The 26024-nt window shown below is 37.8% G+C and overlaps 1 protein-coding gene across 4 annotated transcripts in view; it reads left to right on the plus strand.

Moving 5' to 3' along the window:
- Positions 1-26024, plus strand: part of ZDHHC14 (zinc finger DHHC-type containing 14) — a 100570-nt gene that overhangs the window by 34575 nt on the left and 39971 nt on the right. For 2 of the 4 annotated variants that reach the window (XM_017834908.1, XM_017834910.1), the window contains exon 2: positions 22319-22491. In XM_017834908.1, the coding sequence (XP_017690397.1) occupies positions 22319-22491 (173 nt within the window). The remainder of the gene's footprint in view (positions 1-22318; positions 22492-26024) is intronic. The other 2 variants (XM_017834912.1, XM_017834909.1) reach the window with 1 other exon arrangement.

Raw genomic sequence — 26024 nt, forward strand, 5'->3', positions numbered from 1 at the left:
GTTTTTTCTCCATGTCTTGATTTATGCTGATATGTTGTTTCTTGAAAGCAGAGGCAAAGTATCTGTTTGATGCTATCTTTGATTTTTGTATGGCATGAGTGCACATTTTTCTGGTTTGGATGAGGATTGGGTTTTGGTTGCGTGTGTTTAGTGGGTTTTTTTGTAGTTTTTGTTTGTTTGGGTTTGTTTTTTTCTGTTTGTTTTCAAATTTAAAAAAAGTTACAAAATTGTACTTTTTTATACTAATTCAAATATTTATTTGGGCAGTTCACTTCTTAAGCAAGCAATTTTTGACTTCCGGGATGTAAATGTCTTCCCTCAGCATTTCTGTTGAGCTTCTATTCAATCCTGGCAATTTTTCTGAGGTTTTAATTTGTATAGTTAGTTTTGGGCACCTGCTTCTCTCTCCACCACCATCCCAGCCAGATAATTTTTGTGCTTTTTGAGTTAAGAAATGACAAAGCCTCCTTCAGATCCAGATTTTTGTGTTCTCCAGTTCTACTCTTTTATTGTTCTGAGTTGTTGGGGGGAAAGGGATGGGCAAGTACCTAGTTACTGACTGATTTATCCTTTTACTGAACTTCAGTATTAAAAAAGTTGATTCACTTTAATATCAGTTTATTTCCTATGACTTACTCCTTTGTAAAGTCCTTCCTTTTATCCTAAACTGGATTTTAATTAACATTGCCTCCCTGTTATGTCAGTGCTTTTTCACTGAAGAAATCTTAATCTTTCAGGGATGCTGCTGTTTGGTGGTTTTTGTCTCTTTGTGAAGATAGTCTTTCCAAGACGATATTTTCGCTCTGATATCCTCTGTTCATCTCCCAGACCACTTATTGCAAATAGCAGCACTGTAACTATAATCTTTTTGAACTATCATTTTCCTAACTCAGACCAAAGCTAATTCTGCTTTATCCAAGGAATCTGTATTTTTAGTTGGGAAGACATTACTAATGCACTTCAGTATCTAACTGGCTTTACTTTTGCTTTACTTTTTCTGAAACCGTTCAGCTTTGATATAGATATTCCACTGTATTTTTTTGTAATATTTTTAATGTGCTGAATTTAATGTCTGGAACAATGATTTCTAATTTTTCACGTTGCATCTTCCAGGCTTCATATATTCAAATGTTTGTTACTTTCTAACCTCTCCTGGAAGAGTCAGTTCAGGTGCAGTTCTTTCATGAACGCTACTGCAGTAACTGCACCTCCTATCCATATTGGATCCTCTGGTGTGTTTGTGTATCCAGCTTCACATGGGTGTAGAAACCAAAACTCCATTAATACTCTCTCGGACTCCAAGATCCAAAATCTTCTAGGGTACTGAGTTCATATGAAAACAGGTTTAAGTTTAAGCTTAAACACAACAGGGAGTTTCTATATTTCCTTCCAAGTACCTCTGTTAGACATTTTTGCTTTGGTTTGTAGAATTACACATAATTTAGCCTGAAATGGTTTGGTTGATTTACCTATAAAATAAAAAGCAGCTTCAACTTGCTTAAAATCCTGCTTTTAACTAAAAGAATACAATTCTGAGTGCGAATGAGACATGATTAAAATCTAAAATGCAGTTGACAATGTCTTTCCATTTTGCTTTGTTAGACCAAGTGAAAAATGAGAGACAGAGCAATTGTTGCTAAAGTTGAAATAATACACAAAGCTAGTCTGAGTGTCACCTGTATAACATATCATAGTCTTATGATATCAGGATTTTTATAAAGCCTATTTTTGTACACTTTGTCAGGATAGCATATGATGGTCATTTTCATTATTGACCCAATTTACTAAATTACTCAATATCACGTCACTTAACAAAACAGTAGTGGTGGTGTGCAGATAGTTGCTAGCAATACTTCAAATTAAAAAAGAATCTCGATAACTAAGGATTGTTTGTTTCTTGGATGCTGGCATTTCTTTAGAGATCTTATTTTCTTTTTCTGAAGCTTGAGGCCATACAAGGACATATATTTTTGTATGGCATTCATCATTCACTGTACTGTTGGGGTTTGGTGGGTTTCTTTTTTCCCATTTCAGACTTTGCCATTGATTGCACAGTCACAGAGCGAGCTGCAGGGCAGAAAGGGAAATGTACTTTTCTGTCACTCAGAATTTGCTTTTGTTAGAGAGGGAAGCAGTGCTGAAAGGAACAAAAGTGAAGCATTCAGTCAGTGCTGCATTGAAAATGCCTTCCCCCCAAAAATGGTTCTTCTCTCTTTTATTATAGGTTTATTACACTGGAATACAGTTCTTTCCTGCCAGATTGAGATAATTGAAACTACCGAGTTACAACATCCTTCTGTATAAAGAGTTTCTCAGGTGTAGTCTCAGTTGTTGTTTCTCTATTAAGCAGAGGGAATGGTCCTCTGGCTGGAGTCTGCAGTGTTGGAACACTAAAGTGTTGTCAGGTGCTAAGATACTCTCGTTACCTAACTAGGAAGAAAAAGAGTTGTTTGCATTTTTATTTATAAGAACTGATTATCAGGATGCTTCCCTGGATAACTGTCTTCTGAAAGTTTAATTTCACCATGAACACAAGGCGCTGTTCTTATGGCTGCTATCCATGTGTCACAGCTGATGTGCATGGCGACTAGAAGGACAAGCAATGCTCAGGACTCTTCAATACTGACAGTGGGACTTGATCTGCTTGCAGGAAAGGGCCATGAATTAAGGAAAGCTATTAGTTTTGAAGGAAGGCATTTTGGTGCTTCCCAGCTCAGATGGTAAGTAAGCTTCACTGCTTACTCCATTTGTAGTCCTGCTCCAGTGTTAATCCTTTTCCAATTTAGAGGTGTTTATGTCATCTTAAAGATGACACTGAGCATTTGGCATTTGGATTAGGCTCCTGTGATTCATTCTATTTGCTGGAGTTGATTTAATCAACTCATACAGGCATTGGGAACAAATACAGATTTGTCGAGTTTCTTAAGAAAGCTTTCTAATAGTAAATGCCGGAGAGACCGACTTGGAGATGTGCTTTTCTTGCAAATAGAAGGTGCAAAATGCCTGATGTTTGTATTCAGGATTTCCAGAAAGAAAGTGAAAAATAAAGGAAGTTTGACAATGTAGGAATTTTTTTACCCATGGAATCATAGGATTACGTTATAATTTACTTAAGTCTAGAAATGATATAGTTATTGAAGTATTAGCAGTAATAATATTCTGTAATATGGAGAATATCTGTTAACTCTAACAATTTAACTGTTGTTCTGTCCCAATAAAATTTAAGTTCTACTAAGTAACATCATCTTACAGAAAATATTTTTGTTTGACACAAGAAGAAATTGCAGACTAAGTGAATTTTATGTTAAGTAGCAACAACTTTCATATAACTTCAACACTTTTTTCATTACCTGGGAATCAGAGTGCTATATAACAAAATCAACAACAAAAGAAAGGAGGAAAGTGAAACTTTCCTTGTTGTTGCAATGGTAATGGTAGAATTTGCTTTGTACACATCTCTGCAGATGACCCCACCTATTTTAACTATGTTTTGAAGAGGCTGAGCGAAATTAGGATTTCTGTTTAAAAAAGTTTTTTCTGCAAAATTCTGTAGAGTTCAAGAGTAAAATGCTCAAAGGACTAGGGATTTTTATGTGCTTTGGATTGTTTCTTTAATCAGTCATCTCAATTATAATGGGCTGCAAGTATTGCTTAATAACGCCTGTTCATATTATCTATGAATTCTGTTGCTTTCCTTTAAAATTCAGTCCTACTACACGGTACTTACTGTGCTGGAGTCAGTCCTGTGGTGTGCCTCAAAATAAATGGAGGTGTCTGACTTTTCCCTAAAAATATTTTGAAGTTTTTCTCTATTGTAGCTGTGTTTGTAGTTTAACTGAAGATGATTTCAGATTTTTGAAAGCTGGTGATCAACTATTTATTAACAATCTGCAATAAGAGACAGACAAATCTAAACAATTAAACCCAGCAATTTTAAAAACAACCAAAAACCCATCTCACTTCTCACTCTAGCATGTTTTCTGCACTTCATTTTCTCCTCGGGAGGGCATCAGTCTGGTCTGTTTCCTCACTCCCTGGAACATTTGTGTCAGCACAGTGGAAATGACTAGGCTGGCTGAGAGGAAAAGGAGCTTTCTTTGGCACCATCCACAAAAGTTACTGTCAGCACGGTGGTGATGGAGAAATTCCTTTGGTGTGTATGGAGTACTGTTACTCTGCACAGTAGCAAATAGGTAATATCTGTTTGCTTCAAGGCTCAAATATTGAAATTCAGAAAGTCTGGGGCTTTTTTTGAATCAACTGTCTTGGAACATACATATTTCTCAGTATCATTCACTTTACAGAAAGAAGAATCCAAGTATCTCAGTAATTCTCAAGAAACTTTTTTACCCCAGGACTTTGAAGTATTTTCCTTAGGATTACTGACAGATGTGCTGACTATATTTGGAAAAAAATTATTGAAAACATATCTGCCAACATCAGGTTCCTATAAAATATTTTTGAAAACCAGTTAAGTTCTTTTCTGAAGCTGAATGGTATTATTTTATAAAACAAGATTAAAATGTGTGAAAGACAAATACTTTGTCAGTTTAGGAGGAGCTGAAACACTTCTGGTTTGATATATTTCTTAAATTTTTGTAACCACAGTATTTTTTTAATGAAACAACTAATAATCAGCATAGTAACATATGGAGTTACTATTTTAAGTCCTCTTCCTTTTTTTTTGCATCTATTGTATTGTTTAAGGCAAGCAGTGTATCCTGTTAGCAATTATTTGTATTTCAGTATTACCTGGACGTTCCAGCTGATTTGCTTACTGCTTAGGCAGTGTTTTTGTAGAGTAGAGTCCAATACCATCATCAGTGTTCATTGGCAGCAAAAAATCCCCCCAAAAAAATAAATAGCTGGGGGTAATTTTTATAGTCATACGGAATTTGGCACATTATTCTGCCTTAAATGTGTCCTGGATAGGTGTACACTCCAAAAAAGCAGAGGAATAATAGAGAGGTGAATTGCCTTTGCTCGAGGTCATGCTGCAGATTGCTGGGTGATCCAGGAAGGCAGCTTTACTGATTCCTAGTCTCTTGTCCTATCTGCTGAACTGTCTCTGAGCTCTGTTGTAATGGACCTTTCTTAGATTGAGCCATCTCCTTTTTGAAAGAAAATAAAATATTATTTCATCAACAAAAAATGAAGTCCAGTGCACGTGTTCACCATCCTTCAAAAGAGACAAAAGACGCAAAGATGGATTTTGTATTTAGCAACAGTTGAAGGATACATTACTGTTTGTACAATACTCTTTAGATCTCCAGAGATTCTTTCCTAAGCATAGAAAGGCTGAGGAAGCGAAGGCATTGGCATGGTGTCGAAGCAGCTGCAGAGGGTTGGCTAAGCTACAAGCATGTGAGTGCAGAGTAGGTTAGAAAACAAGGAATGTTGCTTTGTTGTTTTGAAAGAATATATAGCTTTAGCTAATTTTAGAATTAATATTATAATGTCATATACAAAATAGGGATGATTGCACTGTAGGAGTGCAGTGTAGCAAATAAACAATTGGGGGTTTTACGCCATATATTTCCAAAATATTTTCAGTATTATTTTTTTTTTGTAATCTAGACACTTTCTTATACCAATTAGACTCTAATAGGCCACCTCTGGCCAGTAATGGTGCCAAGACCTTTGTTTACACTTCACTTACTCCTGTCGACATCCTTGGCATAGAGATTTCTTTTTTTTTACCTAAGACTTTTGTGAAGGAGAAATATGCCTTAAAATTATGAATTTTTAAATTGTGTTTATAGGCTTAAGGTTTAATTTAGTTCTTCAGTACCATATGAGAAGCACCTTGAGAGGTTTTTGACAAGGACAGTATGCCAGCTTTTTGAGAACAGTAAGGAAAAACAAAGCAAAACTTTATTCTGTTGCTTTGGGCATCAAGTAGTCAGTAAAGAAACAGTAAAAATAAAATAATAAAGGATTTGCTGCTGTTCAACTTTCCTTCTTAAAAAGGTCTCCTTTTTTGTCACTTTTGTTTCATTGGTTATTAAAATTGTACCATTTTTTTCTCTATTGTAGTTTTTAATATAACTGTCATTAACATACTTTTCTGTGAAATGTTTTCTTTATGCGCTGATGCTCTTGACTGTGACAATGGTAACTGGGCTTCAAGGAAACTCTTGCTTAAAAGCTAAGAGTAAGAACACAAATCATTCCGTTTATAGACCTTCATTGTGTTAAGGTGCTCCTTTTGCTAATTTTAGTATCTAGCTAGATATTGCAAGGGAACACCACATTGTGGACTAATTCCTACAGGTGTTTTAATTATTTTTGTCAGTTGTATGTATGTTTCCAGAAACAGGAGAGAAGGGGTTGATAGAGTAGGAATTAATTAAATGCTCTCAAAGATTGGATTTATATTGGCACTAGGTTCCATTCCAGTCGGTGCTTATCATGTTCCTAAATGCTGAGTTTTTTCCCTGGGACCTTATCTTAGTGTAGGATAGGCTTGCAGAACAAGTGTTTACACTTTTTTAGGTTACAGATCAAAATGCAGTTGAAGATGCTATGAATAATTATTACTGCTGTTGAGAAACAGCAGTAATATTTCTCACTGTTGAGAAACAGCAGTAGGTTCATGTTCAAAGAGGGAGATTTGTGGTGTCCTCAGGATGCTCAAAGTGAGTTGATCATACCCTCTGCATAGTGCATGAGCCTGAAACACAAGCTTGGCAGTAGTTCCTGGTTGGCAGATGTGGGCTGTTACATTTTAATGGCTTTTCACTGTTCTAACAGTCTGAAAAATTGCAGAGAGCTCTTATCTTAGTATTTCTCAGTGTCTGTGTGGAGTTGGACACCAGTAACAGGGCTCATATCCATTCATGGCTATGCATTTTAATTCAAGAATAGTTGCATTAAAAATCTTTTGGGGGAATGGATGCGGCTATACTAGCAACTTGATATTTGCCATGCTGCTTGCTATTTTAAGGTTTGTAGCTTTTCTGAATGGAATAACTGCACTGCCAGCTCTTGCATGTTTGCTTCTATTCCCTCCAGCCCTAGTCTTTTCTGCATGTTTTAAACAAGGTTATTAGTATGTATTTAGGACATAGAATATGAATGTTGTATTGCAATTCAGGACAAAAACATAATATTTAGCATTTTAATAAACATAAATTTAAAATAGGAGTTTCTCTCTAGATTAGAGTGTGTGTTAGGGTAACGTCTGGTTTTCATAAGTTGTGTAGTTTTCAGTCCTTTTTTCATCCTTTCAGCAAAATTTTGTTAGAATCTTCTGTATCCTAGTAAGCTTTGACTTCATAGACAGAATAGAAATGTGTCTGACAAAGCATCAAATATGAGAAAAGAATGCAAGGGGTCTAGTAGTGAGAATGATTTGGTTTATTGCTTTAACAAGGGCTTTAAAAAATAAGCAAGCAGGAATTGAATACTCAGTTTGTTGAGAAGTTTGGTTGCCTGACAGTGCTTCTGGACTTCAATTTGTGAACTTATTCACAGTGATATGATGATATGATGATATTGTTTGGTGTGTTCATCATACCAGTGAACCTTTGAGGGTTTGATCTTCTTCAGGCTAATAAAACACTAGGTAATACATTATTGTTCAATAGATGTGAAAAATGAAGTTTGGTTTGGCGTGTAAGAGGGCAAAATAATTGCTTTTGGAGGAATAAGTGCACATAACATTATTTAAGCTTATAATGTAAAGTTCAGTGGACCTGAAATTAGATTTACAACTGTATTTTAAGGTTGCTTGCATGACTGTCCATTCTTCTTCTCTTTTTTTTTTTCTCTTCAGAGAAAACAGAGTATTGGAATAAAGAATAGGGACCCCTGGTGGTCTAGTGGTTAGGGTGCAGCACTTTCACCGCTGCGACCCGGGTTCGATTCCCAGCCCCCCGGGCAGATGGAGCTCGTCAGCCTTGTAAGGCAATCCATCTAAGAGAAGGTCACTCTAAACAAACCTACATCCTGAGACCCTCACTGCCACTGTCCAAGCTTGCTCGACCTTGGCAGATGAACCTCAGGATTAAAGGGTGGGCTCAGTTCAGCGCACGCTGTGTCTCACCTAAAAAATCCACTGCGCAGGCTCGAAGGGTTAATGACCTTTCCCAAATCTTCGCTCGCGAAGACTGGCCATACTACTATTTAATTAGGAATAAAAAATTCTATACTTCAATTGTAAAATAGAGTACTTTCCTATGCTTTGAGAGGCAAAGGTTCTTTGTATACCTGTGAAGAAACAGAATCTTGTGCTCCTGGTCTGTCCTTTATTTGTAAATAGAAATTGCTTACTCTGCTGCAGTGCATGTACACTTTGCTTTGTCATTGATTCACTGTGAGCAATAGAGTAATGTTAATAACTAGGAGCAAGATGCACCAAGGTCTTTCTTTTCTGAACACAGGCAGACAGAAAATGCTATAAATCCCCATTACATTGCACCTTTCTGTAGAAAAACTATGCAGACATGAACTTGACAACTCCTGAACTTTGTTGTCATGTAAAGTGTACAGGAAGGAGGAGGAATGTGTTGGGCATTTACCTTTTCATTTAGTGCAGCTATTCTCTTGCAGTTGTCTGAGGACAAATATCATGTCTGTGGTGCTCCTGTTGGCTCTGAAGCCACACTGACTTTCAGGAAGGATTCCTTCTGCTATAGTGGGTATTAGACTATTCAAGAGTATTCTTGCCAGGATTTTGCCAGCAATGGAGAGCAGAGTAATACCACGATAGTTTGAGCAATCTGATCTGATACCTTTCTTCTTATACAAAGTGATGATGACTGCATCGCGAAGGTCTGATGGTAGTTCACCGAGCTCCCAACAGCGCACCACAAACTCATGAAATTTGGTGTGAAGTGCAAGGCCCCCATGTTTCCAAATTTCTGGTAAAAAGGCAGCGCAGAAAGAACCGTAAATTGCAGAATACACCTCCTAAGGAGTCTTTCTGCTGTGCCTTTTGCAATCGGATATGTCTGTCTCGTATTGGCCTCATAAGCCACCAGCGTGCCTGTAGCAAATGTGGATAGAGCCTTCCCAAATCTTCGTTCGCGAAGCCTCGCCATGATTAGTGCAGCTATTTGAAATTACATAATCAGCACCCTTCTTAGTTACATGTAGCGTATCTATTTGAATGTAGTATGTTCTGCAAACCTGAAAGGAAAGCTTTTACATGGAGAATGAACATAATCAGAGGACAGGTTGAAAGAAGGCTGACGAACATTACCATTGCATCTTCTTCCTGGTTATGGTCTGTGTAGGAAGCTGCTAATTATTCCAGGGTAGCAGCTGCTCTTTAAGTTCAGTTGCCAATATCCTCAGATAAGTGGGGACGCTGGTGGGGTGTTGTGAAAGCTGCAGCTCCCCTCTGATATTGTAGCACAAGGACCATGTGAGTTTGGAGCTTGTAGAAAGCCCCGAGCAGCCTCTGTTCTCTGATGCCCAGAGTCCAGCCAGGAGAGAGCCTGAGGAACTTGGGAGGGACTCGCCAAAGGCAGCAGAAAACCTGGTTAAAAATAGAAAACACCAGGTCGAAAAGTGGAGCTCATGATACCAGTACTTGAAGGACTCAGTGAAATAGGTTGCCTGTCACTGATTTGCATTTAGAGATGGTTCACTACAGAGATATTGGCTGTAGCATGATGTTTCCTACAGCCAAGTGCTTCTTTTTTTTTTTTTTTTTTTTTTTTTTTTTTTTTTGGTAGAGTAGTGGTCTTATAATGGTATTTCATTGGTTCCTACAATCTTTGTTTTATTTCAGCTTCTGTGCAATTGTTTTAGGTATTCAGAAGATTTCCATTTTTATTTAACTTGGTGCCCTGCTGGTTTCATATTTGGGTAGAACTCCCAAACATTGGTGCAGTATTTGCATGGTTGAGAGTGTCTGGAGGAATTGTTTTTATGTCAGTATCTGAAACTGGAAGGTGGACAGCAGAACATGTTTAACAGTGGAAAGATGGAGAATAAATCTTGTGTTGCAATTCCTGGGAGTATATTCTGGGAACAATGATTTTCATGGCTGGCCTTAGAGAGAGAGTTCACATCATTCCGCTTGTCTACTGGATGTCTGTATGAATACTGGTAAAACAAGTGTTCTTTCAGGGGGAGCTGGAAATCACATCATAGATAGGTGCTAACAAGTTGCATAATTGAAATGTTAGGGAAAAAAATTGAAATTTACAGTCACAGTGGATGTAATAAAGACCTTTTTTTTTGCTTCACCTTCTTGTGACAGTTCTTAGGAGTTTTGGCAGTCTGACAAAAATAGACAGATGTTAAATTGAAGAGGTAAATTATACTTTCAAAGAAGGATAGCATAAACACCCTGTGTTTGTTTTTCTTCCCTACCTGAAATCCTGGTTCAATTTACATTAAAATTGGGAGTTGTGGTAATTACTGGACAAAATTGCAGTATCAACTTAATTGGGAAAAGACTTGAAAATTTTAATGAAATAGTAGAAAGAGAAATTTGCATATGAAAAAAATGAAAACTGAGTGGCAATTTTAAATAAAACTTTTTTAAGAAACAATGGAAAACCTAGGCATTAATTTGTCATCTTACATTCAGGTCTTGTTTATGCTTTAGCACTCAAAATATTTAGTTACTCTATAGCACCTAACAGTAAATTAACTGTGGTTCTTAAGTGACTATCATTTGTATGAAGAACATAATTCTTTTAAATGTGGAAATTTTTTTGCTCTTGAGCTTGCTACAGAACTTTCTATGATATCCTCAACTTTTAACAATTAACGGATTATTTTAATTGTTTTTAATTTTTGAAGTAAAATTTCTGTGATAATTTTCATTGTATTTTTCTGTAATGCATTTTTCTTGATGTAGTTGGTTGAAGAGAAAATATGCTGAAATATGCTTTTTTTATCTAAACAGGTGATGTAAATCACAGAATTGATATGTGGTAGAAATAAATTTTGGTGAATTATACAAGTGTTCAGGAAGAGAATAATGGAATTAATAATTTCAGTCAGTGGTCTTTCTCAAGGGGAAATGCCTGTGCGTGATGTGTTTGTGGAAATACAGAGGAAAGCAGAACATATTAAAGCCACTGATTTTCAATTTGAACATGCTTAGTTTGATAAGTATTTAACATTTGATAAGTATTTAACATCAAAGTGTATAAACAGCATTTTAAATGTCTTCCTAGAAAAGGAAAAATTCAGACAAAAGTATTTCAATATTCAAACAGTGCAATCTTTTCTGCACACATCCCTATCCCTAAAGACAATTAAATAAATAATAAAATAATTAAATAAATGCTATGACATTGCTAAACTCTGGTGATTCAGAAGCAATCTTTCAGTGTAGGGTATTTCTTAAACTTACATACCTGGACTTGTGTGGCTTGCACCCAAATCTCATTTCTGATGCAAAACAGTAAAAGGCTATTCCTAGTTGTTTGAATTACATTGCTGACCCAAATATTGTAGTGGTGATGCTTTCTGTGTAGATGAAGCACTGTGTGTTTTATTTTTTCCATGAAATAAATGATTTGCCTCAAGCTGGTCTTGCAAGTTGATATATTTAAACTGACCCATTTTTAGATATGGAGATTTGGCACTGCTTTGGAATCATGAGTGCCAATTAGTTGTTGGGGCTTTTTTGATCTGAAGTGGCTTGCAATATGCCAGTCTGCCTGTCCAGTGAATGCATAGTCTGGGATAAGAGAATTTGCGTATTACTATGAGGAGGCAGTAGGAGAAAGCAAAGGATGCCGTTTCAGGTAAAACTCTGCCAGCGCTTGTGGAGACCCACGGCCATGAAGTTACTACTAACAGACCTCTTGGGTCTTTGAGAAGGATGATCAATTTGCTGAATTGCTCATCTTTGCTTCTTTTGGGGAAGAGGAGGTAAAAGTCTTAGTTTTATCCTCTTTCTTGCTTTATGTTCCCAGTGGCTTTATTTATAACAATGTGATGCACACTTTTGATACGTAGTGTGGGCAGGATCATCAGTTCTCCACATTTATGTAAGTAAAGGAGCCCTAGGAAGTGCTGTATCTGTATCTGTTTTTCCATGAATGTGCAAAGGCTTCTATTATAGTGTATTCCACTGAGAAGTTAAGATTTTAATGTTTTTTCTCTGTATTTTAGATGAAAGTTCGTTTGTGGGTTTTATACCAAAGACAGGAAACCGAATAGCCCCCCTATAATCTAGGAGGAAACAGCGACCTGCTGAGCCACTTGAGTCTGTGGGACCAGACAAGATCCATCCTAGGGTGATGAGGGAGCTGGCAGAAGAGCTCGCCAAGCCGCTCTCCATCATTTACCAACAGTCCTGACTCACTGGGGAGGTCCCAGATGATTGGAAGTTGGCAAATGTCACACCAATCCACAAAAGGGGCTGCAAGGAGGACCCAGGAAACTACAGGCCCGTCAGCCTGACCTCAGTGCCTGGCAAGGTTATGGAGCAGATCATCCTAAGTGCAATCACACAGCACCTACAGGATGGACAAGAGATCAGACCCAGCCAGCATGGGTTTAAGAAGGGCAGGTCCTGTTTGACCAACCTGATCTCCTTTTATGATCAGGTGACCTGCCTGGTGGATGAGGGGAAGGCTGTGGATGTGGTCTATCTGGACTTCAGGAAAGCCTTTGACACTGTCTCCCATAGCATTCTCCTGAAAAAGCTGGCAGCCCACGGCTTGGACAGGGGCACTCTCTGCTGGGTTAGGAACTGGCTGAATGGCCAGGCCCAGAGAGTGGTGGGGAATGGTGCTGCATCCAGTTGGTGGCTGGTCACTGGTGGTGTCCTCCAGGGATCAGTATTAGGCCCAGTTCTATTTAATATCTTTATTAATGATCTGGGTGAGGAGATTGAGCGTACCATTAGCAAATTTGCAGATGACACCAAACTGGGGGGGAATGTTGATCTGCTGGAAGGCAGGAGGGCTCTGCAGAGGGACCTGGACAGGCTGCAGAGATGGTCTGATTCCAACGGGATGAGGTTCAACAAGGCCAAGTGCCGCGTCCTGCACTTTGGTCACAACAACCCCCTGCAGTGCTACAGGCTGGGGACAGAGTGGCTGGAGAGCAACCAGGCAGAAAGGGACCTGGGAGTTTGGATTGACAGGAAGCTGAACATGAACCAGCAATGTGCCCAGGTGGCCAAGAAGGCCAATGGCATCCTGGCCTGTATCAGGGACAGTGTGGCCAGCAGGACCAGGGAAGTGATTCTTCCCCTGTACTCACCTTCCCCAGGTGTGAGGCCACACCTGGAGTACTGTGTCCAGTTCTGGGCCCCTCAGTTCAGGAAGGATATTGAGGTGCTGGAGCAGGTCCAGAGAAGAGCAACAAGGCTGGTGAAGGGACTCGAGCACAAGTCCTATGAGGACAGGCTGAGGGAGCTGGGGTTGTTTAGCCTGGAGAAGAGGAGGAGGCTCAGGGGAGACCTCATCACTCTCTACAACTACCTGAAAGAAGGCTGTAGCCAGGTGGGGGTTGGAATCTTCTCCCAGGCAACCAGCAGTAGGACAAGAGGGCATGGTCTTAAGCTCTGCCGAGGAGGTTTAGGTTGGATATTAGGAAGAAATTTTTTATGGAGAGAGTAATCAGACACTGGAATGGGCTGCCCAGGGAGGTGATGGATTCACCGTCCCTGGAAGTTTTTAAGATGAGACTGGATGTGGCACTTAGTGCCATGGTCTATTAACTACAGCAGTGTTGGATCAAGGGTTGGACTTGATGATCTCGGAGGTCTTTTCCAACACGGTTGATTCTATGATTCTATAATTCTGTGAATTGCAATATGGAGAATTGCAGAGGAAAAAAGAGTAAAAAAAAAAAATCCAGGGTAAGTGAGCAGCTGTGTGGTGGTTAGCTACCTGCCAGGTTAAACCATGTCAATAAGACAGTAGATCTACTATTCCTAAGCTCATATGACTATATGTGGGATTTAATTTTAAAGCTAAGTCCACATAGCAGCTGAGTGGATCTAGAAACAACAGTTGAACTTCATCCTGCTTCTGTGTGTTCACTGGCACTCATTAACTGTACAGTGAGTGAAGTTGTTCAGGAAACTGATCAAACAGAAAATGAATGGTTTTGAGTATTTTGGTTTTGTTTTGTTTTGTTTTCCAGAAAAGGGAACAGGTTGAAAACAATTCCTCTCTTTTAACTCAGTGTTAGCCAGGTCATTTGTGCTATACTGGGGTGTGGCCAGGGGTAGGAATTGCATTTACAAGCCTTTGCCCTTTAGCAAGAGCTAGGCTTTACATCTAGCCTTAAGATCTTATAAATAGTGTAGGGTGAAAATAAAATATGGTTCATTGAAAGCTTGGAGTTGGCAGCAGCTTACCTGTGTGTGCTTCAATTTCCAGAGTATCTGTGAAAAATCATCTAGAAGCTCGCACTCCTTGAGGGACTTGCTCGTGATGTAAAGCATTTCCGCTTGTTTTGTCCCAGTTTTCATTTCTGCTCATTAGTACTTGGGATTAACCTGATGGTGTAGTTATAAAATCGCCTAACAGGAAATGATAAGAAATAATAAGGAAGTAATATGAAGCATAACAGGAAAGGAAGTGTTCTATGTGAGCTGTTTAAAAGAAATGGTGAGTTTACATATTTAATGGAATTCATTAATTGGTAGTTGTACACTATGAAAACCAGACCTTGCACTGTGTGCAAAACTGGAAAATTCAAGTACAAATATATTTTTGGCTTTTTGAATAAGTAGTCAGAGAACAGAAATAGAAATAAAGCAAGACTTTGATTTGCTGCGTGGTTGGAAACCATGCCTTTTCTGAGTTTGTCTTTTGAGGATATGGCGTACTTACATTGACCTTTCGTAAAGAAACCAATTATTTGCTAAGATTCAGGCACTCGAGGTAGAGTTTGGTAGATATTCCTCATTTTTTTACTATCTTGCTTGGAAATTTCTGGCCAACAGTTGATGCAATCAAAATTTTAGAAATTGTGTTCTTTAAAACACAGACGTTTCTTCTCTGTATAACAAAGCAAAATTTAATTGCCCTTGTAGGAGCTTCAGTAACCACATCTGTTTTGCAGACAGGTTCATATTGCATTATGCATGTTATTTATCCCAGCTTTGAAGTTTGACAGCAAATCATTAGAGTTAATTCATTTAGCAATAAAAACTGGGAGGTCACGCAAGGCTGTTACTTTGATTGTTGTATATCTGCTTCATTAAACCCTTAAGACCTTTACTTGTAGGAGAGAGTTTGTGGTTAACTTCTACAATGTCATAATCAACCCCGATTGCTTAGCTTCATCTAAATTCCTACATCCAAATCCAGCCAGTGAAAATCTGATCTCAATGGTAATGCATGACAATTTAATTGAGTCAGTGCTGCAAGGTGTTCCACTGAACACTTGCAGGTTTGAGCAGAGGACAGACAGGTCCATGCAGTCTTTCATTCTAGAAATTGCTCGAGTTTGGACAGCAGTTTGAAAGACCAAACTGCAGAGAGTTTCCACATGAAACTTTGAAGACCAGTTGTTGAGCTTTTCCTGCCTAGGGTAACATTACTCTAATTTTATTTCATACTAGGTTTCTGAAGTACTTAATTCATTAGGTTTAAGGATCATGCTGTTCAGTAATCTGTGTGGTTTCATCATATTAATCTTCTTTTAAGTAATCATTTTTAAGTGCTGGTGGAGGCGAGGACCACTTAGGTACACACTATAATTACTATTAGTCTATATGTCTTCCCACTTTAAAATTAATTTTAATTTTAAGTGGAGTTACCCGCAAGCAATATTGCAAATACAGAAAAAAGTAGGATGTATCCAGTACCTTAAAATACAGATTAAATGAGTAAAGTATTTAAGTAAAGTTCAATGCCACTTTTCTGTAGTAATTCATTAAACATGCCTTTCTGATTTTAGATTGTTAAACTGAGGAGGAAGTAATATTCTGCATATTGGTTCCACTTCTGTTGTCATTCTGCCTTTTGTTTGTCAGATGTTGTTTTCCATAGTTTTCACACGTTTGAAGCATTCCAAATTTCCTGGATTTGAAACGGAGCAAGTTATTAGAAGACTGATATTTGTCTTGTATTTTGTCAAATAAATTTTGAAACTGGTTGACTACTCTGAAATGAGGGAGTGTATGATTTAGAAAAAATGTACAAACCACAAAAATAATAACTAAATAAACCTACTTTTATAAGTAAATTTCAAATCCTATTGAAATTAGTCTGTGCATGCCTTAATATCTCTTTAAAAATTCAGTAGGAATTTTAAAGGCTGTTCAAAAGAATCAGGCAGATGTGGGAAACTAATGCAGAACTTCCTCAGCTAATCTTGTTAGGAATTTCATGTAACATTATTTGGACTAATCTATACTCAAATTACACATTTTTTGTGTGCCAGCAGCATGCTTGTGAAAAAAACAAGTACAAAGAAGCAACCTTTCAAAGCCTACAAGGCAGTGAAATTATTTCACTCTGATCATTCTCTTTGTCCTGTTTATATATTCTTTCTCAGGCAGCAACCTCCAAGGTTCTTGCTGTGCCCTCTGTTTTGCTCGTCTTTCCACCTTGTGTTGTCTGTGGTGTTCTTCATGTACATCTTTGGCTGCTTTCTTTAAACTGACAACTTGTCATTAGAAAAATAAATTATGAACTATTTTTATTCTTCTAGCCCAGAGTCTTGATTTGCCTGTGATTTATCTGTGTATTCTGTTGCCATCTCTAAATTGAAAGAGGTCAAAGTTAGAACATGGTTTCACAAGAGGAAGTGGTCTGAATGAAAACCTTACTGACAGCTGCTGAAATGGAGGTCTCCTCCCTCTGTCCCAAGTTTCCTCTCACTATAATTTGGTGTGTGCTTCTTTCTCTCTTGCTTTGTGCCAGTCTCAGTGCTCCTTTCCAAGTGCATGTTTGGTTTGTTAAAGAGACATAAGTCAACAAAATGGTGTTGTTTTCATGTGTTTAAGTAAACTAACTTTGCTCACAAAAGAACCTGATGAAACTTTATGTTGACATAAGGGCAGAAGTTTGGGACTGAGAGGCTTGGAGCAATGATGCAGTAGAGTTGAAAGGAAGGGTAAAGTGAGAGGAGCCATAAATGAGAGTGGAAGGAGAAACGACAAACCCTTTGGGCTAGCTTAAAGAAAGCAGCACAGTCTCATTCAGATGTTAACTTGTAACATGTGGAACTGAACTCGGGGTTTGCAGTGCCAGCCTTCTCTCTTTTGTTGGACATCACCTGCATACCAATAGCTACTGGTATATTAAATAGGCAATACTTGGAGAAACGGAAATTAAGTTGATGATGTAGGAAAATGAACAGTTATTTTATTTCCTTATGTTACTTGGTTCAGCTATATTTATAGTATGTTTTTCCTAGAGTACTTACTTATATTTGATATCTGCTATGAAGAGTTTTATGTTGATGAAAAGCTTAACATAGAGTATCCTCGTAACAGTCTTGCTAACCAAGCTTGTAGGGGCCTTTTTTTTTAATTAGTGTAATTAAGTGTGATCTCTGCATGAAATTTGTACTTTTATTGTTTTCTGTCTGCCAACTGAGCAAATACTAAATGAAATCTCTAGTGTAACTAAAGGCTTAGCCTCTCTCCAAATCTCCTTTGTCCCTACTGGGCAAATTTGTTATTTACTGAATCTCCCCATCAGTGAATAACTGTCAGAGAACTGTTCAGGAAAGCCTTCATCTTTTCAGGAAAGGCCTTAAGGAGACTTCTTTTCTTTCCTCCCCTTTTCTAATGACAGTGCTTGCAAGTTGTAGGACTCTCACTGTGTGTGCTCCTCAGTACGGTTACTATGTGTACTTTTCTGCTGGTGTCAGTAGCCACAAGGAGCATGGTTACACAGTTAAGAGGGCTGCTTGTAAGAATTGCTTTTGTTCTTCTCCTGTATCCTTTGTTCGCAGGGGTGATGCTTGATAGTGTTGCCAGCGTATTTTTTTTTATCTAGCTATGACAGACTAGTCTTCCAGCAGATTTTATTTCCCTCCTACACTCATGCAAACTTTCACATGGTGCTTCAAGAAAGCAGCTGAGAAGCCAAGCAAAAAGCAGGGCTGAAGGTATAAAACTCCTCAATTAATTCAAACCTTTAAGTTGTGTTATAGTTTGCTATGTGCAGAACAAATATTTTTCTCTGAAGAAGTTATTTTCACAGTCACAGTTTCTAGTGGGATCTGTGGTCAAGTAGTATTTCCTAAAAATTTTCTGGGGTGGACCTAATCAGTACTTGCTGTCATTACAGATACTGATTAAGAACAATTGTTCTATTCTAAGATGTAAACTGAGAAAATCAGTTCGCATCTAGTAGTTACCAAGTGTCAGTTTGAAAAGGTTGGTCACTGTTTGCTCTACAGTAGGACAGAAATTTTTCTGGACCTCTCTGCTTTTTGTCATAAGTGGTGCTGGCAATGGACAGGTCTCTACTCAGGGAGTCCCTCTGCCTGCAAATTCTGAAATTTGCTGTCAGGAAATACCCACTAATGTTTACTTTAAAAACTCACTGAAAATACCATCAAAAAGAAGATATTTCTTGTAATATCTGAGGAAAGCTGATGCCTGAAGGGATACATTCTCATTTAAAGCAAATTAATTAAGGAATTTGAGCAAATATTAAGGATAATCTTTTTCCATGTACTTGACATTTCTGAAAGTAGTAACACTAAAACAAATTGTTTAATATTGACTTAATGTAGCAGTACAAGTACATTTGTTATATAAGCATGTAAATATAAATTATATAAATATGCAAGTGTATTTCTACAGATACATTCGCAATTTTGAGCTAAGATTCACATTTTTAATTTGGAGTCATGTTTCATCATCATCATGGCTGGGCTTCATGAATGAAGATTTGGGGAGGGCTCTACCCACGTTTGTTACAAGCGCGTTGGTGGCTAAAAAGGCCAATACGAGATAGGCACGTCCAGTTGCAAAAGGCACAGCAAAAAGACTCCTTAGGTGGTATATTCTGCAAGGCACGATTCTTCCTGCATTGTCTTTTCTCCTCAAGAGTGATCCTGTGTGCGTTCTCAAAAGCATCAGCAGCGTTACAGATGGTGTGTCTCCAGACCTCCCGATTTGAGGCCAGAGTAGACCAGTTATGTTGATCAATATGGCCAAGGCTGAGATGTTGTTTCAGGGAGTCCTTGTATCTTCTCTTCAGGGCTCCTCTCTTGCAGCAGCCGGTGGCAAGTTCACCATAAAGCAAGATCTTAGGAAGGCAGTGGTCCTTCATCCTTGAGACGTGCCCTGCCCAGCACAGCTGCGTTCTCAGCAACATGGCCTCAATACTCATAACTGCTGCTTGTTCTAGAACAGATGTGTTAGTTACATAATCTGACCAGTGGATGTTTAGGATTGTATGAAGGCAGCGTTGATGGAAGCGTTCTAGGAGACATAGGTGGTGGCGGTAGATGACCCATGATTCAGATCCATATAAGAGAGTAGACAACACTATGGCTCTGTAAACACTGATCTTTGTACTTTTCTTCAAGTGTTTATTACGCCAAACTCTTTTATGAAGCTTTCCAAAAGCACCATATGCCTTTGCTAACCTGTTGTCTATCTCCCTGTCAATCTTACCATCTGAGGAGATGAGGCTACCTAGTCATGTTTAGTGGATTTTTAATAACCCAGGAGAATTACAATTTTTTCACCCCCCTTTTTTATACAGAGATAAAGAAAAAGAGTCTAACAGTATCTGCTGGTTTCTGTTGGTGATTTTTGTACTTTGTTCTGTTTGTTTTTTTTATTTAGCTGACAGCTACTTGAAAAATTAATTGGACCTTTTTAAAGGATAGACATCAATGAGATCCGTGCAGGCCCATGTAATCAGACTGTATTAAATGGTCCTACCTAGGCTTACTGTCTGAATCTCTGTAAGGACTGTTTACTGAGCTTGAAATAATTTCTGAATTGGTGGAACATTACTTAATTTTCTACATTATTGCTGAATTAATTCCAAGTTAAAGTTGGTAAAATACAAATTGTTAAACCCTGAAAACACCTTTAGGTAAAGCAGATTACCTTACACTTGCTTGTCATGAAGAGTATACGCAGCTTTGAGAGTGGTTTTTTTTCACTGCTGATGGACTTGGTTCAGCAAGGCAGAGACAGATGTTTTCATGTTTTTTTACTATATCAAAGACATCATTTTCAGCAATGCAAGGCTTTCTCAGTATTTCAGCACAGGAATTTGTTCTTTTTACCAATTTCCTATGAAATTACTGTTAAAAGAAAACATGTCAGTGTCATGATGGCCCTTCAGTTTCCGTTCTTTGAGTATCAATGAGAATTTGTGTATGCAGATGCCATTGCTGGTTTTGTGTTAACACTTGTCAAAATTGTATTGCACCTATTGTGCTACCCTGAGATTATCTCATGTTACCTTTCACGCACATACAGCTCTTAGTTGGTCAACAGACTTCATCACAGTTGCAATTTCCTCGGTATGTGTAATGAATAATGCAATGGAAGAATAATAGCACTGTGCTATATTTAGTGTTCATTAATGTACATGTTCCTTCTGATCCTTTTAAAAATATGTTCTTGCAGCCTATTTGTACTCTTGTCTGAGCATATTACAGTAGTTTTGATTTCAGTAGTACTTTGCGGCAAGAAGTAAATTGAGCGCTAGGACATTTATACACTGTGAAAGCTTCTCTTTGGTTGTTCGTTCTGACTGACTTCTCTAAAGTGAAAGGAGGAAGGCTTATAGCTACCAAGGCTTCTGTCTTGCTGCTGCTTCCTTTAGTTAGCACTGATTTTTATAAATCTGGGTCTTTGAGATTTTCCTCAAAGTGTACATTTGAAGTACATCTCCCAGTATTTAAATAGTCCATTTGTTATAGGAAACTGTAGGATCTCTTGTCCCTCACCTTTATTCTATACTCAGTTGTCTTTTAATATTTTGTAACTTGTTACACTTGTAATATTGCATTCATGTAGGGAGAAAGATGATTTCCACTCGTACTGGTGTTATGCACAGTGCAATGTTTGTGGACTCACTGCATCCATGAAACCCACTATGTTTGAACCATCCAAATACATTTAAAACGATTATGCAGACAGATAAACGTTTTGTACATGGTAACTGGTATGAAAAGTGTTTCCATTCTCTCCCCATCCCGCCGGCAGAAATGATGGACAGTGAAGCTGACATTGTCATCACTTGCTCAGAGTTAACATTCCACTGAGGCTGACTGACTTGCAGTGCAGAAGCTTGCACATCTGAATCATCATTTGAGGCAGTCAGCAGAAGCAGGGAAAACGATGTTAATTAAACTTGATTGATACCTGGAAGCTTTAGATGAAGCCCTAAGGCCTAGAACTTGCTGATTTTTAGCTTATGTGGGGTTTAGGCTTATTTTATGACTTCTCATGCAGACGTAAGAAATACATGAAACCATCTTGGTATTCTGCCCACCCTACTTAATATGAGAGCTATGAAGAGAATCTTCAGCCTGTGTGTTCTCTAAGATGGTCCTGCAGTGCTTACTGTGTGACTGAGATTAGCAAGACTGTTTAATGTCTAGGTGCTCATATCCCTTCTTTTTGCCCAACTGTAGAGAGATACTTATGCTTGTCTAGTGTTTAGATTCCACGTTTCCATCCATTTTGATTTAATCACATGTAAAGCTTAGAGGAAAATTTGCTAAAACTGTAATCCAGTCTAGACCCCTGCATGTATATTGTAAATCTGGTAAGCACAGGGCCATTTTTGTCCTGCTGAAGGGCCGTTCATGTTGCCATAGGCATGTGCTCCCCACTCCAATTCTTTGGTCCCAGGTGTGTTGCACTGTCATTTGCACTCTTCTTACTTTGTAAATGAGTAAAAAAGTTTAGCAAGTTACAAGAAAGAGATTAAGAAACAGAATCAGTAGTGGTGTTATAATATTGATATATACCAAGGCTATTAAAGGAATATGTCACAAGTTCTTGAGCAACATCTTGCTGGTGGATATTAAGTTCATTGTATAGACTTAATTGCATTTTCCAGTGTGGCTTATTTCATCATGTTATATGCAGGTTATTTCCCCTTCCCTCACTCTGCCCAATTTACTTTTATGTAACTGGGCATTAGATGAAGAAGTATATAAGCTTATTATCCTGTACTAAAAAAATTTTCTTATGTAAATGAGTATTGCATAATAGGGAGACCATTATTATGCTATTTCGACCTTTATTGAACAAATCATTGAGAAATTTTAGAAGTGTCATAAACACATAAACAGAAATTTCAGCTTCAGTAAACATTCCAAGACAAGTAATTTATCCATAGGAGTGAGTTCTTCATATGCATTTATAGAGGTAAATAGTTTTTGAGAGCAAGTTGCCCTATGTGTTGTTGATTGTTTAATCTTTTTCTCTTTCCAGTTGTCCATATTTGTCAGAGAAGATTACGCCTGCTATACCTGCAATTGGTGGGATTCTTTTCTTTTTCGTGATGGGGACCCTGCTGCGTACTAGTTTCAGTGATCCTGGTGTCCTCCCCCGCGCAACACCAGATGAAGCAGCAGATCTAGAGAGACAAATAGGTAACACTGAAGGTCTGTTGTCTCTTCGCTTTCCTCCCGAGAGTGCATGTACTGTGTGAAGGCAGTGTGCTGCTCTGATCATGAGAGGAGTTACTCCTATCTTCCACAGTGATTGTTCCGGAATTGTAATGTTTAATAACATTGCAGTGATTCCTGTGAAAAGATCAATTCTTCACCAAAAAAGTAAACACGATCCTGGCCTTGGACTGCGATAGTTATTACTGTAAATACTTTTCAGCAAATCTGGTAAAAGTCTCTCTGTAGTGCACAAGAGAATACTTTTTAAATTGTTTTTGGCAAAAAACCTGATATTTCAAAGGTTCTACAATTGTGCATCTTTTAAAGTAGTGTATCCTCAGAGTTTAACTGAATTTAATTGTTATTATTTATATTGTGAAACTGTATTAATATACAGTAAAAATGTTACTGTTTTTTATTTGTGTAAAACCAGCATAATTATAAGTAGAGACCTAGATTTTAATCAGCCTCACTTATCAAGAGAATTGTTAACAAAATTCTAAAAGTGAGATTTCTACAGCTACAAACATGCTGAATAGCTAAAATGTGCTACCTGGATAAGAAACCAGGATGAGTTTGCAGAGTTGCTTCATAAGCAGTGGATTTGTGTGCTTATTTTTTAGTAAGCTAGTAAAGCTTACCAAGGGCTACTGTATCTGCTTTGATATGACAGCCAATGTAAATCCGATTTTTCTGAAGCAGTTTCAGAGGAATGCACACTCATATAATTGAAATGACAGGTAACAGGTTTATGCAAGCACGGGAGAAATACCTGAAGCATCCTTGACATTTAATGATATAATAGAGTCTTGGGCTGTTTACAATAGAAGTATTTAAATGTTTGCTATCCATCTGAATTTCAGAAGTGGTTGAATCACCTTGCTTAAGCATCTGAAAATCTCAGAAAAAAAGGTATACAGCTTAGGCCACAAAATTTCACCAAGTTTTTTTTAACGCATATGGAAAAATATAATGAAGCATTTATTTAGCATCTTTTCCTAATCAGTGTTATAGTCTACTTTCATTGATCTCTTTCAAGGAATTCTTTACCTAGAATAAGGTACTGGCTTTAGTCCAAAATACAGGCATAAGTTCCAGTTTAAGGAATTGCTTATTTACTCTGAGCGCAAAGAAACATTGATCTATGTCAGGAAAAAAATTATTTCAAATAAGCAGTTAACAATATTTTTTGTTAGCATCTGTCAGAGTTTCAGCTAAATAAAAAACTAACAATACAAATTGGAAACTAGAAAAAATTCTGTATCAAAAAGTTGATTAGGAGAGTCAAAATGTTCCCATGTGTGACTATTTCAGTACTTCTGTTTGCAAATTATAATTTATTTAAATGATATTGCATACTTGCTTCACAGATTCAGGCTGCTGAGCTGATCAAAGCCACTGTCTTTTCTTCAGCAGTAGCAAAGGCAGTAGTCTTCCAAAAAAGGCCAGTGGAGTATCAAGGAATTACATTGCCAGCAAATGTGGAATTCCCAAGCATGAGGGCTTATGGCAAATCTAATAGAGGAACAAGCTAGGTAGCTATAAGAAGTCCTTCTGCCCTAAAACTGTGACTCTGGATTCAACAATAGAAATGGAAAGAAGGATTTCTGTACTCTTAAAATATATATTTTTTTAATGTGCCCTTAAAAGGTGTATCCTAGTGGAGTGGTATCTGTGCAGCAGGAAAAGCTGAATGGCTCCCACTGTTGAAAGGAAAACTAGATGCTCCAAAGCTATCATTCTGGTTAGATTGCCTTGTAACTTGCTGTACTTTTGAACTTTCAGTGCCTTCTAAAGATGTGGTGTGAGGTTAACAGTAATATATTTCTAGGCAAGAAATTCTTCAGATAACTCACCTAAAAAATAGTACCTCTACCGGATTGGTTTTTTTCTAAAATCTGTGTATGTTGCATATGCTATCTGTGGCTTTTACTTCACTCAAGTCATTCTTAGATACTTGAGTCTTACACTGCCCTACCTGTCTCTTTGGGAAGCAACCTCCCAAAAATTATTACAAATGCAGTGAGAAACAGTTGTGTCCTGAGAAGAGGAATTCTGATTTAAGAATGTTATTTAGAAGTTTTTTTAAAACTTTTTAAACTAATGCATAGAATAGAATGAGCTGATTAAGGAGAATGGTTCTCAAAATAAGGCCCTCTAAAGAAGCTGCCGGTACTTCATTCTTTCAGGTGACTTTTTGGAAACAGGGTCGTCATACTGACAATGAAAAATGTTTCCACCTAGATGTCACCCTTGTTTGGGTGAAGATGGGGGACTAACAGAGCTGTGATGCTGTTGTTTCCACCCCCAGGGTACAAGAATGCAAAGCAGTTGTTCTTGCAATTTTGCAGTGTTCATAGAAAAACAGAAAGTGAAAGAAACAGAAAAAATTGTCCAAAAAGCAAAAGGGACTTCTGTTATTGAAAAATATTACATTAAATGCACATCATCAAGCTATCCTCATCCAGAAGAAAGTTGGAAAGTATACTAAGAGGCCATTCTGACTGTATTTGATTGCAGTCAAAAAGATACTTGTATCATAAGTGGAAATAGTTTCTAAAGGTGAGTAAAAAGACATGGCACAAGCATATTGGGAAAGTGTGGGAAAGGCAAAAGTAGAGTGAAGTCAGTTACAGCCATCAAGGAACAGTAGAAGGAAACAGTACAGGTTCTGTTAGAGGTTAGAGGAAGAAAGAGAAGCTGAAGGTGTGCTGTGTTGTTGGAAAATGAGAAATAGCAGAGGACAATCTGAAGGATCAAGACTGCTTTGATCTCAGAAGATAACTTGTAGTTTCTTGACTGCTGATAGGAAGTACAGGTCAGGAGAGGGAAAGTAGTTAAAAGTCTGTCAATCTACTATACAGTATCTTTACTGGTTTATCTAATGTTCTACTTTAGTAGAAATCTGTCAGTTTTCTCTCTAGAAACTATTCTCTGGTTAGAGAGACATGGAGTAAACTGCTAAATGATCAAATTATAAGAATTGAACCTGGCAAGGAGTAGGGGTTTATGGCCATTTAAGTCTCAAAAAGAACAACAAAGTATTTCAAAGCAAATCAAGTGTAGCCAAACTGATGTCCTTCATTGAAAGAAGTAGCGTTTTCTTGGTGGAAAAGAACTTTTAGTGTAAAAGAAGAAGCAGATGTCCTTAATTTTTCACTCTGAGCTCTTAATGCTGTGCTGCATAGTATTCTTTCTATATAAATTTTGGAAATAAGGTCTAGATTAAATTGCCACAAAGTCAGTGATCAACTTTTTGAAAAGACACTCTAGTAGCAAATGGTAGGTGATCAAGTAGGATATTTCAGAGACTGACTGTGGGCTCAAGAAGAATATGCTTAACTCTGAAGTTGATGCTGACATGGGGACATTTGCAGCTACTGGGTTTAATTTTTTCAAATATATTTTAAATAGTCTTAACAAATTTAGGGAATAAACACAAAATGCATGACTACAAATGGAAATCAAATATTAACAAAAAAGGGTCTAATTGGTGAATGGACACTTGAGGATTATCCATAAGCAGA

The sequence above is a fragment of the Lepidothrix coronata genome, unplaced genomic scaffold (assembly GCF_001604755.1).
Source record: "Lepidothrix coronata isolate B3197 unplaced genomic scaffold, Lepidothrix_coronata-1.0 Scaffold245, whole genome shotgun sequence".
Classification (NCBI taxonomy): Eukaryota; Metazoa; Chordata; class Aves; order Passeriformes; family Pipridae; genus Lepidothrix; species Lepidothrix coronata.